The sequence below is a fragment of the Crassostrea angulata genome, chromosome 5 (genome assembly GCF_025612915.1).
Source record: "Crassostrea angulata isolate pt1a10 chromosome 5, ASM2561291v2, whole genome shotgun sequence".
Classification (NCBI taxonomy): domain Eukaryota; kingdom Metazoa; phylum Mollusca; class Bivalvia; order Ostreida; family Ostreidae; genus Magallana; species Magallana angulata.
Genome location: NC_069115.1, coordinates 57,851,870 through 57,865,745, shown reverse-complemented (window position 1 = coordinate 57,865,745; position 13,876 = coordinate 57,851,870). Strand labels below are relative to the sequence as shown.

Sequence of the window (13,876 nt, the reverse complement as noted above, 5' to 3'; positions counted from 1 at the left end):
GTGGTAGAACCACGAATTTCACAATTTAAATTCCTCTTACCATAGAGATGCCTCACACCAAAAAATGGTAACAATCAGCCTTGTGGTTTTTAAGAAGAAGTTTAAAATGTAAAATTGTTAACGCATGACAGAAGACGCACGTCGCATGACGCATGGCGCATGACGCAGACGACGGTCGTAAAAAGTCTACGCCTTTGAAATTTTATGCACAGAATCATACGTTTCTCAGTGATAGTTTTTGTAAATTTTTAATCAAGATTTGGTGCGTTTTTATATTATGAGATCCCCCTCCCATTAAAAACCAGATGGTCGAATTTTAAAAGCCTTTTTAATTTATAAGGTAGAAAATGATATTACTAATTAAAAAATTCAATATGAGGAAAATTGCTATTATGTTATTTTTTAAATCTATTGTAAGTGCGGAAAATCCAATTTCTATCATACCCACAGAAAATGAAACGTTTTTTGTGATGGTCCCTAAAGCAAACCAGATGGTAGATTTTCTTAAAACTTCGCAAATATACTACAGTTGGTGTGTATTACATATATTTAAAAATAAAGAGTTTTTCAATTGTAGCTTTTACGCTAATCATTTGATGCAAGATTTGCTATTTTGTAACACCAACTTTTCTTTCCTTTTGACAGGGTATGTGAAAAAATTATAGGTATTTGCAAAAAGATGCAAACATATCTAACAAACAATTTTTTTTATGACTAGATCAAGTCTTTTATCTAGGGCATTCTAATGAACTTAGTATTGGTAACTGCATTTAGTATTTTTGGACTGTTACACTATAAACGAATTAAAATTTACAGTGTATATCGAATCTATTAAGATTTAAATTGCGTAACACACAAAAAAACATCTTGAGTTTTTTTCATGTTGTTAATAAATCATTTAATTTAAATTCTATGAAATATCATGCTTTATTACATATAGGGCAGCAAAACAGTTGACCTTAATTTTGTGCTGGTTTAAAACTGAATAAAAAAGAATTTTAGCTTCCTTATCTGATCTTAACTTGTCAGTTCACGTTGTGTAATACTATCTCAGCATGTGTTGACATCCAATGAGGATCTTGCAAGAACAATTTAATTACGGTGTTTTTTGTCGTTTTGTTGATCACTTAAGGAAATAAAAGGGGTTTTTTAAATTAAAAGTGCAACTTTATATTTCTGAATCATTTTTAATTGGACTTTCCAAGTAAACTCTGTATAAAAAGATTTGGACCGTACCTCTTTTTCAAAGTAATTCCATCGTTATCAGCAAATTATGACTAAAGTATTCTGCATTGTGTTGTTAGGATTGCTCTGCATGCAAGGTAAGATCTTCTAAAATGATAACATTTCTCCTGCACTGTTCTTGCCGATAGTATTTGTAAATTTAAACAATGCAATGATTTCAAACTGTCATTCAGTTATAAATGGATCATTATTTTCTCGGGTAACAATGACAATGACGATGAATTTTATTCTCAATAAACTGTGTTTACAGTGAAGAGAAAATATGTACAAATTACATTGTGAAGGAGGATTACATTAACCAAAAGAGCTAACTCTCTCAATAATTGCATTTATAAATTTACTAGTCTTTGTAAGTTTATTTTTGTTAATTAAATTAAACAATATTTCAAATTTTGAAACATTTGGGTTTATTATATGATATTTTGGTAAATACATGTTTCTAGCATCTCGTATACAAATATAAAAACAGTTAAACAAATAGTTAAATTCATTTACAATTTCATTACAAGATACAACATAATAATTTAAATATTCTATTCTCTTTTGATATATTAAACAATTTCCAGTCTCTGTTGGTAATTTTGCATTACCAAGGAAGATGTTGTAAACTCCTATCGATAGACTTTCCTCTCTCAATAGGTAATTTTGCATTACCAATGTAGATGTAAACTCCTATCGATACCCTTTCCTCTCTCAATAGGTAATTTTGATTACCAATGAAGATGTTGTAAACTCCTATCGATACGCTTTCCTTTCTCAATAGGTAATTTTGCATTACCAATGTAGATGTTGTAAAAAACTCCTATCGATACCCTTTCTTATTACAACAAAGTGTTCTTGTCTGACCTTTTTAACTGGTATCATTTTATTTACAAAGCAATGGCGTTCTATACTCCGGAGAAGCAAGGACTATGCCCGCCTGAGACCCCTGGTGTTGGAACTATTTGCCTGGTGTCGTGCCGGACAGACAGGGAGTGTCCCGGGATTCAGAAGTGTTGCCTAGATGGGTGTCTTGTGGAGTGTCGAAATCCAGTCTATGGATATCAGCGTTCTTCAAGATATTAAAAATATTAAAGCAGAGACCGATTTATATCATAAATAGTTTGGGTTATCTTTGTGATTGGTACTACAAATTATATAGTTTCTCAGTGAAATGAACAGTACGCATATTAAGGCAAGTTATTAATCTATGAAATTTAATTTTTACATTTTTAATGATAATATGGTATTTTTTAATCATACGTTCACTTTTTCTAAAAGTATTTGATCGTAACCAAGAGTTAGCTTCTAGTACAAATGTACATGTAATAATCACACTTTTTCTTGAATTCCGACCAAATTAAAACAGGACAAAAATGAAACAATTTATGGTGTTTCATTTTTAGTCTAATAATTTAAGTTTTTTAATTGTTAAGCTATCAAATAAATTCAAAATTACTTACTGTTTTTACTCACTGATTATATTGTTATTCTCTTATTTTATACAAAACCATGACCTCGCCACTCGTTCTTTTAAAATAAAAGCATATAATCATTTGCTTTTACAAGACAATTCAACGTATATTAATTTATCGTATATTCTTTTTTAAATACTTTGATATTCCCAACTTTCATGCACAACAAATAAACATACATTTAAATTTAATTTCCACGCACATGTTCAGAAAATATGGTCATTTTTGTAAAACTGAAAATTGCGCATTTGGTTGTAGCTCAAGGATAAAACTATTCATTATGTGCTGATTTATCAAGCTTGCGCCTGACTTGCGACCTTCAACTGAGGCTTTTTAGTCTACGTTTTTTTTTTGTTGAAAATGTACCACGCGCAGTTTGGAGAGTACAGGAACTTTTATTTTACTGAGGGGAAAGCTTTTTTCATTAGTTATCATTGTTTGTACAGTGTTTGGTTTATATACTTAAAACTATCGTTCATTAATTTGATCACGCAATTTGATCAAATTTAACTCTGAAAAAATCCTACATAACATAAAATATTAGTAGATTGAAAGACAAAGAAATAATCTTCAATAGATATATGCTTCAGATGTTTAAAACGTGGATGATTACTAAAGTTAGAAATACCCATCCATCAGAATTCAGAATAAAAAATTAAAAAGGTTGTTTTCTTGTTACGGAATAATACACATTAGGATTCATGATAAGTAATGTTGGTGGTTTTCATTTTTCATTTTACAAATCAACAAAAAACCAGTTACAGATGTGAACATACACGGACAGGTTTTTTAACTAAGTATTTTAACACGATTAATGTATGAGAGGGATTAATTTTTAAAAAAATGCAAAAAAAAATATAGGATATTATACCATATATATTTAAGATAGAATCTGGGGAAAAGAAAACAATTAAAAATTGAAACTGTTCTGATTAGATAAAAAGGATGTTTTTGTAGTATTAATTACAAGTGAACAACAGAAACATATTTTTTACCCATGATTCTTTAAGAAATAGGTAAATGTTCAATTACATAATGATAATGAGGGAAAATCATTCCGTGCGTGTCTGAAATATAAATTTTTAAAGAAAAAATTAACTTGTTTATTTATCGTCTGTCATAGAACACACCAGGCTGTACAGACAAATTGAATACCGCGCGTAAGCCTGGTATGATAATTTATCTGCACAACCTGGTGCACGTGTGTTACATGACCAACGATACCTGAACATAAGCTTCAAGTATCAAACAGCATGTGCTTTTAACATTTAAAAATGACCACTTTTTTAAAGAATTTAACGGATATACTACAAAAGGAATCACCCCTACCAATTTTTCAGGAATTGTAACCTTTTGTGACTATTTCTGTTTTGAAACATCATAAACGTCATACGTTCTGTGGAATTATTTTTTAACATTAACATATTAACAGTTAAAGTATATCTATGATTATATTATAGATTTATGTTTTAAAATGCACTCATGAATTTTATATCCACATTTCTAAAATTTAAACGCAAAAAAGTTTTTAATACGATTTAATGTAACTTTATGAATCTCTTCTATAGATTCCCCTTAAACAGAAGAGCAAACGTATTCTACATGTAGATGTACCTGGTAAGAAAATGAAATCATGATTTTGTAGACCTTATAATTTCTTAATTATTTGTCTTGAATATACATCGATGAATACAAAAATTTAGTGTCAAGAATGGAGGCGTAAAACGCATTTGTCTAAAAATAGATTTCAAAACACTTGAAAAGAGGTGTTTACTGAACCGATAATCCGCTTTATATGGAGAGAAAAGTTTTCTTTTTTTTGAAATTGAAAAACAATCTATTCAACAACAACTATATTACATGTAAATTCTATGTTTTGTAAGCGAATATTCCTACATAATTTAGAAAAAATTAAAAATGCACAATATTTCAACAACCTTATTCAGTGAGACCATAAGAGTCATCATTTTATCAGCATACTCCCATTGAGAAGTAAAACAGTGGGAAAACATATCCCTTAACTGTGTCTTTGTCCAAAAACAGGTTCAAATATACCGATATGAAAATAAGATAGATTTTGGAAAAAAAATTAATTAATAATAACTAAAACAATTCATAATATTCGTATACTAGGAATAAAGACTTACACGAGAGAATAAATGGAGAAAGCATAGATATATGCAATGTCTGCTGCCTAATCCAAATATGTTTATTGACACACATGTATATAATAATTATTTTCAAATCAAATAAAACATGAACATGTAAAAAAAAAAATATGATAATCATATTCTTCATGTTGTTTTATCAATTTAAAAAAGATCCTTAATTTGAGAAAACCATTAGAGGATCAAAGATTTCCGTGTCAAAGAAATTTGTAAAAAAAAAAAAAAAAATTGTTTTTAATTTCAAAATTTAAGGAAAACAGTTTTTAACAAACTAATTTGTAGCAATGATTGATTATGAAATTTGAAGAAAATAAAATAAACAAAACCTTAACCCGAGGAACAAAAGGCAAGTCCATTAGAATAGAACATTGTCTTACCTGGTGATGGATTGGACGCAGATTCGCTAGTTCATCATGACCGCAGCTGTCAAGAAGGGACACCTCGAAGGCAAAATGGCGGAACAAAGCAGTTTAAACCAGATCAAACCTGAAATAATAGATAGCACTTCAAATTTCTTGCATAACAATGAGGAAAATATAAGTACTTTGATGACTTTGAGGCGTTAATTTATTTGCAATCGGGAGTTAATTATCATACAGCGAGTTGTATAAAACCGGTGACAGAAGTCAACATTGATTCAGAAGAACTTTGTCCAAGTATTTCACTTTAGTCAGACATTTTTACAAGTTATGAACGCAGGGCTTGTAGCTGGTGTGCTTCTTATTGTTGTTTATTCACTTGTCGAAGGTGAGATTTTTGTGATTAACTTATTTTAAAAAATAGAATTGATGATATTTTTATGAATTGAGTTTCAGTTTTATTTCTCTTGTAAAGCTTTAATTTGCGTTAGGTCTCTAAATTCTTTAATTCACGATCAGATATGCAGGAATTTGAGCCTGTTTTATGTGTTTATAGGGCAGGTACCTGGCCCGTGCAATGGCGATCCCGACCTTGTCTGCAATATCACGAACCCCTGTATGTACGCCGGGGAGGAATGTGTAGACGGATGCTGTACGGACGTAACCGCAACAACCCCCTCCACCACGTGTTCTGACCCGGAGTTCAGTTGCTATGACTCCAACGGCACCTTCCAGTGCTATGAGGGTGAGACTTGTGACGTTACCGGATGTTGTGTTGACGTCACGACAGCAGCTCCATAAAGGCCGCTATACTTAGTCCCACGGGGAGCGCTGGTCGGCGCGTGGGGATACCCACGAGTGACTTAATTCATCAGGGGTGGTGGAAGTGCTCTCTAGTTTGTGAACTTTTTTGTTGAAATGTTGTCTCTGTTATTTATATTTATCAATAAAACTAAAAAACTCTCAGATTTGCTGCTTATTAGTTTGTTTACAAAGAAATTATATCTGAGATGCGAGGGACTTTGAAAGATGCACTATATTCTATTCTGTTCCAGCAATGGAGAAATAAATAAGGTTTTGTCGTTATGCGTGTTAACTATCTAGGTACTGAAAATTATAATCAAAACGTGAAGTCTAAGATATATGTCTCGTTCATTGGTTTCATGTTACAATACGTCATATCCGGTAATGATTCATGTTGAATTATATCTGAAGGCGATGACTGTATTCGTGCATTCATTGTCTTGTTGTCGTCAAACATAACGATAGCACAAGTGACTACATGCACTGTGACAGGCAGGTAACACAAGGTCTAGCATTCAGACATGACCGGGTTCTTCACAACATTTAAAAATTAATCAGAGGTATGATGCAAGGTATTTTTGTAAAGCATATTAATATGGTTTTAACTGTATCACACTATATTTGAAAACACATTCAACTATTCGGCCATTTATTTTCATAAAAGCTTTACAGAGCAAATCTAATATGATGTTGACTTCAACTTCTTCACTTTTAGTTAAGTGGACAAAAATGAAGAATTAAAACTTATTACTTAATCGGTCTCATATTAGGCAAACACTGTCTTAATTAAGTTAAAAACTATAAAATAAATGCATGTGTATTTTAAAGACTAGCAAGTTGGTCGTGATTTTTTATCAATTAGAAGCGCCGCTAACTCTTCAAACTTGATGGCCTACAGGTAACTGCTTATCAAAATCCTAGTGTAGAAAGCTAGATTGTTCATTTTGAGACTGTTTGAAAGGTTCTTTATATAGCATTTTAGTGCGAATGCTTTAATACGGGAAACTTTAATATACCAAAACCTTAATCTCTGCTCTTTAAATATCCTGTATGCATTTATGAAATATTTAAAGGAAGAACAGTAAGTCGCATTTGCTGAATAGAAAAAATAGCATGAATTTCGAATATGAATAAAGATTTTTTTTTTAAGAATATGGAATATTGTCCGTTATTTTTCGTCAAATGAAAGTAAGTTCATTTACGAATGTATTGATAAGCCAACGAAAAAACCCAGTACATGTAGTGTAATAGCCACTTGTAAAAATGAGACAACAATTTATCTTTTTTCTGACATAATACACCATGTTTTGAAACAACAAATACAGTTTCAACAGCTTTTCCAGGGACGAGAATGATGAGACAGTCTTAATGCTCCAAAAAATTTCCACGTGACCAAAGATTTTTTAAAAATGTTGAATTTCTTTAAACATTAGAGTGGTTTCTGTTGATATAGAAATTTTGACAACTGCGTCTACTTAGAAGAATGTATTCTTTGTAAGACTGTAAAAGCATTTTTTTTTTGACAACGCAATATAATTTGCGTCGCTTCATCTCGGCTGACGAAGTGAGAGGGGGGTGTCCTCTATTACTGACACCTGACACTTCATGACTGTGGTTACGTCGGCTGTGGTACTAATGCTGACGGGGTAATATCTTTTCTACAGAGACAGATGCCTAGGCAGTCTAGTGTACGTTTTCCTAAATGTTTCTTTGCAATCTAACAATTACTTGCATAACAAAGCACATTCTGCTTAAACCAATTAAATGAATGTTAATTTCTCTGCTGCTTTTACATTACCACCCTCCTGGTTATACAAAACGATTAATTTGAGACTCAGTTTCTAAATTGATTGTCTTGCTTTTCAAAACTATGATTCAATAAAAAAATATATTTATATTTTTTTTTTAGTTTGTAAAGTTTTTTTTCATTAAAAATTTTTGCAAAATGGGAAAAAAATCAAATAAAATTTTGATCTATTCTGCATTTCGGACCCTCTTAGTATACCGATAATGCTAGATGCTTCACATATAATTATATCTACTTCAGAAACAGTAGGATGATTATCATCTTTCTGACCCCGTATAACACTCACAAAATTAATTCACTGCGGCGTCGACTTGACTTCCGGTTCAATAATATATCAGATTCCTGCGCATTCCTACGTATTCTTAAATTACAAATACAGACATTTGCAAAAACATACGTTAACAATTAGTTAAAGTAATGTAACTGTCAGTTTTCTTATCAATTTCTTCATGGCACCAACCTATTCCTTTATTGGTTATTCAAATTTTACCCATAACAATGAGGAACTTATAAATGAACACTGACAACGAGGCATGAAATATATTTAAGGTCAACGCGTGATTACCATAAATAAAGCTCGTATAAAAACCTGTTTCTTTTAAATTGTCTTTATGAGAATCAGACAATCCGTGCTAGTGAAAGGTGTCAATATGTTTCGATATCTCACGGGACTTTTACTGTGGACTATCGTAGCGGGTGAGAAAACTACCTTTTTTCTTGATAATATCATGAGTTTTGGACATTATTTTTTCTTTTAAAATTATTTGCTTCATAATATGCAAATTAAAGTAAATTTATATTGTACAGTTGTTGAAAAATGTTCAACATTGTCAGTCCTTGTAAGCTGTAGTTTCTTGGTTTGTTTCCTTTTTTTAAAATAAGTTCGGACACGGTTAAAAATCGAAACTACTTGTGGTTGTAGGTTTGCACGAGGCGCCCTACCAGACTACCACGGCGGCGTTACCGCGATACCCGAGCGGAGGAGCCTGCCACGATTCATATTACCAGTGTGATGAGTATAATCCGTGTTATGAGAAGGAGGTGTGTGTACAGGGATGTTGTGTAAACGCCACATGCGGGGGTCCGGAGTATTACTGCTTCTCAAACGGAGAATACCAGTGTTATGAAAACGAGGTCTGCGGCGCGACGACCGGATGTTGTGAGACGAATCCCGGGGCCCAGAATGCGGCGTACGCCACCACTGTACCCCCATACAACCCCGCCTACCAAGCGTATACCACCACAGTACGACCGTACGCCGGTCAGTACCAGCAGTATGCTACAACCGTGCCACCGTACGTCCAACCCCACCAACAACATGCTGCCCATCAGGGCCACAGACCCGGTCAACAAGCCCCCCACCAGCCCGCGGGACACGGCGCCGGTCACCATGGGCCAACGGCGGGCTACCCCCCGTGTGACGCCTATTACCACTGCACCAGCATCTCAGACTGTTACGAGGGGGAGACGTGTACGAGCGGATGTTGTTCGTCCGGCCTTCATGTATAAAGCGTCCTCTACATGTATAAGGCGCTCTCAACATGTATAAGGCGTCCTCTACATGTATAAATCGTCCTATACATGTATAAAGCGTCCTCTACATGTATAAGGCGCTCTCAACGTGTATAAAGTGTCCTCTACATGTATAAGGCGCTCTCAACATGTATAAAGCGCCCGTGCTCGCAATATCATTTTGTACAGTGTGGTCTAGTTCTTGTTATTTATTTTTTTACTTACTCATAAACGTTGGACTTTATATCAAACTTTGGTGTTTTTTACGATCAGTTGAACCGCAAGTGCTCGGGACCTTCCGTGGTTTCCAATTTAAAAGTCTAGCACGATTGTCACGATTTAGCCATAATAAGGTCTTAATCAGCATACTCATTAAACTCTAATTGCTTAAAGTTAATTGCAATGTGTTCCTTTATTCAAGACATTTGCATTTTTGATCGACAGGAATTGATGATTTTTTTTAGACTTATATAAGTTCTACTCTAAGTCTTTTTATTCAAATGATAAATAACTTAAGCCCCCACTAGTCTAATTATCTGTCAAATATTAATTTTCAAGACTTTCGTGATAAGAACATATCTCGGAAAATATTTATTACCGGGAAAAATAATAAATTTGTATTTTTAATATATGTTTATATAATCATCTTTTTCATGTCTTCAGATAATCTAAGTTTTTTTTTGGTAATTGCTGAAAAGCGACACCGCTTTAAAACATGCATTATGCTTTTTCTGATGTTTAATCTTCTCAATCAAATGTTGATTATTACTTTATCTATGGAAATGATATTCAATATAATAATTATGAATTCAATTAATTAATTAAAGATGAATTAATTTATAGCCGATCGTGCCACCAATGAACGTAAACACACTAAGGAAATCAACACAGTTGACAGCGTCTGCAATTCTTGGTAAGCAATGCAGAGCGCCTGTCCAAACGCTCATTATTATTTATCATATTTTGAAAAATCTGCATTTTTCTCACTTTGTTAAATGTCAAAAACGTGAATCAGCGCCCTGTGACTCTCCATAAACAGTTAGCGCTCTTTGACTACCGTGCATTGCACGTGCATTACTTTTTTAAGAGATTTACTTGAAATATTTTTAAATTGATTACAAGCCTTGTCTGATTTTTTTTAATTTTCCATTAACATATTGTTATATATACGGTTTACGAATGTCAAATCAATCAATCAATAAATAAATAAATATAAATAAATGTTTCAATGCATTAAAAAAATGTGTTTTTTCGGGGGGGGGGGTGGTTAGAATCACGTTTTTCCTCAAAAGATTTTTTACTTTAATAGCGTCTTTCCAATTCTGATAAACTTTGTCAAAAAAACTATTTACTTATTCATCTCTGTATACTGGATAGTATAATCATATATAATTCGCAGAAAACCCCCGTGATATCATGACTTGCAACTGTTTCGTTCCCGTAAGAAATATTTTGCTTGTGTCGCTCTCTTTAACTTGTTCTAGATTCAATTTAGTAGATGTTTTAAAAAGATGTGATGAAAATCTCATTTTTTTTAACCACCCCCCCCCAAAAAAAAGATGGAGTTTCAGTTCTTTAATTCTATCTACAGATCTGGATATGTACCCTACTTTTAATCGGGAAGAGAGATACCTTGTAAAAATATAGAATGCAAACACAGTTCAATCTTATCAGGTCCACTCATATACGTATAAATTGCATTTGTCGACTCTTGGCTTGTAATATATATATATATATATATATATATATATATATATATATATATATATATATATATATATATATATATATATATATATATATATATATATATATATATATATATATTCTAGATGAACCTTTTAAATAAGAGTAATGATTTGAATTAGTCTACCATAAGACAGGGTTTAATGATTCATTCGATTATGATTATGATTTTATAATGGTACAGCACGCTCAGAGGTTATCTTGTTTCAGCATTTAACACTGGACCATATGAAATTTAAGCTATCCGTTTACATATAATATATTTTGAACATGAGAAATAGCTCCAAACAATGTAAGACGGTATGTCGGTTGTCGGCGAGATTTAGACAGCTCGTACGTCAGAATGCTACTGAGTTAAGGCAATATCCCGATCCCCCCAAACCGTGATTATTTCACAATTATTCAATTTGTGGATTCATTACTGACCGAAATGATGATGCCGAGGAACGTCAAATTACTGCTGGCGGCCGCCATGGCTGTTGTCGGACGAGGTTCGACTGTTTAAACGATTGCTAAATACACTCAAGGAGAATCTCTACCATCGGAATGCATTAAACGGTGCCTTTTTTTAACCAAACCTGAATGTTATAGTGGTTTCGTCATAAAAATCAAACAGGAAAATAGTCAGTAATTGGTGCCGAAGAGGGGAAAAACAGTTGATGGGTTCGGAGGGGCCCGTCAGCTACCATTTCTCATGAAACGTCTTGTAATAAAACCTTGTGGTTTAATCAAAACACTTTATAGCTATTGAAAATGGTCCTGTATTTAAATTGGCCTCTTAAAGAGCCTTTCGGACGGTACACTTAATCGACAAACGGCATCTAAGGTTGCAACGCAGAATCAATAGTAGCCACTGCAGTGCAGGATTCTTGAAGATATTTTTATGACTTGTTCAAACCTTTTGAGGGTTTTTATCGGCGTTGTAAATAGATTAATCTTGAAGTTCTTTAAAACAATGCACTCTTAAGCTGCGATCAACGAGAGCGGATACTTTGAATGAAGGAGCATTCAAACCCTTAAAACATCAGATGAAAATAAAGTATAGCATTCAACTGTATAATACGGAAATGGATTATGACAAGAGAGCGTCCACCCATATTACTGGATTATCCAGTTCATTTATGCCTGAATATCCAATACTTATTCAATACCTGCACTGTTATGTAGAAATCTAAATCAGAGAAGTTATTGGAGCATAATTATCGCGTAACTACTTCCTTAAATGACGTCACAGATTGACAGACTACAGATGGCAGTGTGACACACTCCTAGCGGTGGTTTATGGGAACTTCCGGTAAACATTTATATAGATCAATGTCAGGGAGGTTTACAGATTCTGTTGCCCTGTCTCCAAAAAAAGGACAATCATCATCAGTTAGTCTGTCAAAAGCAGGGATTGTGGGTAATTTACAGTGATTGAAAGTTCATCCGTAAAAACATTTATGTCGACTTGCTCAATTAATTGGACGGAAAATGCCCCGTTAATAAAAGCGCAGCAAAAAAATAAAACAAACTAGGGATATTAGAACCAATCTACACGTAATGCAACGATCTTGTTTTTCCGCAAACTGAGATGAACTACAAGCACTGTAACCTTGTCTGCTGAAGATATGTGGACATATTTTTCAGAATGATTGAGGATTTCTCAAAAACCGAATGGGTACAAGTTGTAATTGCCACGCGGAATAAGACTATAACCTGATGCACACCTCGTTAAACTCTATCCTCTTGTTTTTTCCTTAAAATCTAGGCAAATGATTGACAAGATCCACTGAGAAAATTTGAATAAATGATTTCCATATTCATATACACATGAAAAATTGATCATTATTACAGTACATTGTATCCTTTGTTATTTACGAGGAAAGCATTAATGAGCAATATGCCATTCAATTTGTACGTCCTTTATTTGATAAATAAAAAGAATTTTTAGTTTAAAGAATATTTCAACTTGTGAAATGAAATGTTGTTATATTTGGAGTTTGTACAATATATTTAAAGGACGTCTCTAACCTTTGTACATGTACAGTGCTCTTATACATTCATGTAGTATACCAGAGGGAAAAGAGGTTCATGCATTTCTTATTTCCGTTGATAACTGTTTTCCCTTTGTAGAAATTTTGCCATGATTTAATAGGTATTTTCTATTTTAAATAAACTGATTCATTAATTTTATTAGAATTATTTTTAAACGCATATCCAGACTATTAAATAATCAGCTACAATCGCCGTATGTAAGAGGTACATTGTGCTGTCGCTATCCTTATAGAACCGAGATTTATTTATAGATATCTAAACATGGATTGTGAGATTATTTTTGGCTTCCTCGGTTGTTTGCTAAAAATGCATGCTGCGTTCTAAGAGGTGTTTATTGCAATGCATTAAAATAACTTCCAGCATATAAACTATAAAACGTATAGTACATGAGCATGTCAACTGAAGGTGCAAGCTTTCGTTTTACTGGACAATGCCAGGGTTGAAACTAAAAATGCAGATTAAAACATTGTGTCACCAAATTAAAAAGTACAGAGCACAGGTATCGTCATTTGAACATGCACTCTGTTTTTAGTTATTTTTGGACAATAAGACAGTTTAAGTACTAAATGCACACCAGCACCAGTGCAAAACACAAAGTTTAATTAGTTAATTTTACAAGAAACCATGGAAAAATTAGTTAGATTTAAAGTATTTTTTTTAAAAACACACATTCCGCTAGATTGTTAGCCGACCAAGAATCGTTAAAGAAACTGTTTAAAATTTTTTACGGCATTTCTTTTCAAA

General features: G+C 33.0%; 1 protein-coding gene and 3 long non-coding RNA genes across 5 annotated transcripts; 3 read left to right on the top strand and 1 right to left on the bottom strand.

Moving 5' to 3' along the window:
- Positions 1–1,154: 1,154 nt before the first annotated feature.
- Positions 1,155–2,335, top strand: LOC128184415 (uncharacterized). The gene is made up of 2 exons (XR_008243730.1): positions 1,155–1,322; positions 2,123–2,335. It is a non-coding gene; the product is annotated as an uncharacterized LOC128184415 (long non-coding RNA).
- LOC128184416 (uncharacterized) lies at positions 2,174–11,606 on the bottom strand. Its single transcript, XR_008243731.1, has 3 exons — positions 11,522–11,606; positions 5,245–5,353; positions 2,174–2,296 (listed from the first exon to the last, which is right to left on the bottom strand). It is a non-coding gene; the product is annotated as an uncharacterized LOC128184416 (long non-coding RNA).
- Positions 5,367–6,192, top strand: LOC128184414 (uncharacterized). Its single transcript, XR_008243729.1, has 2 exons — positions 5,367–5,614; positions 5,783–6,192. It is a non-coding gene; the product is annotated as an uncharacterized LOC128184414 (long non-coding RNA).
- On the top strand, positions 8,422–10,088 carry LOC128184413 (uncharacterized). 2 transcript variants are annotated; one of them, XM_052853866.1, is made up of 4 exons: positions 8,422–8,533; positions 8,760–9,336; positions 9,417–9,447; positions 9,488–10,088. In XM_052853866.1, exons 1-3 carry the CDS (start codon positions 8,449–8,451, stop codon positions 9,424–9,426), a joined length of 672 nt encoding a protein of 223 aa, XP_052709826.1. In that variant the 5' UTR covers positions 8,422–8,448; the 3' UTR covers positions 9,427–9,447; positions 9,488–10,088. The 2 variants fall into 2 exon arrangements, with proteins under 2 accessions (XP_052709826.1, XP_052709825.1); XM_052853865.1 differs by lacking the exons at positions 9,417–9,447; positions 9,488–10,088 and having other exon boundaries at positions 8,760–9,408.
- Positions 11,607–13,876: the final 2,270 nt, after the last annotated feature.

Bases quoted from the DNA above. Each gene is read 5' to 3' on its own strand.
- LOC128184413 (XM_052853866.1), top strand. From the start codon at position 8,449: ATGAGAATCAGACAATCCGTGCTAGTGAAAGGTGTCAATATGTTTCGA. The intron at 8,534-8,759 runs GTGAGAAAACTA...TTGTGGTTGTAG, and splicing joins ACTGTGGACTATCGTAGCGG to GTTTGCACGAGGCGCCCTAC.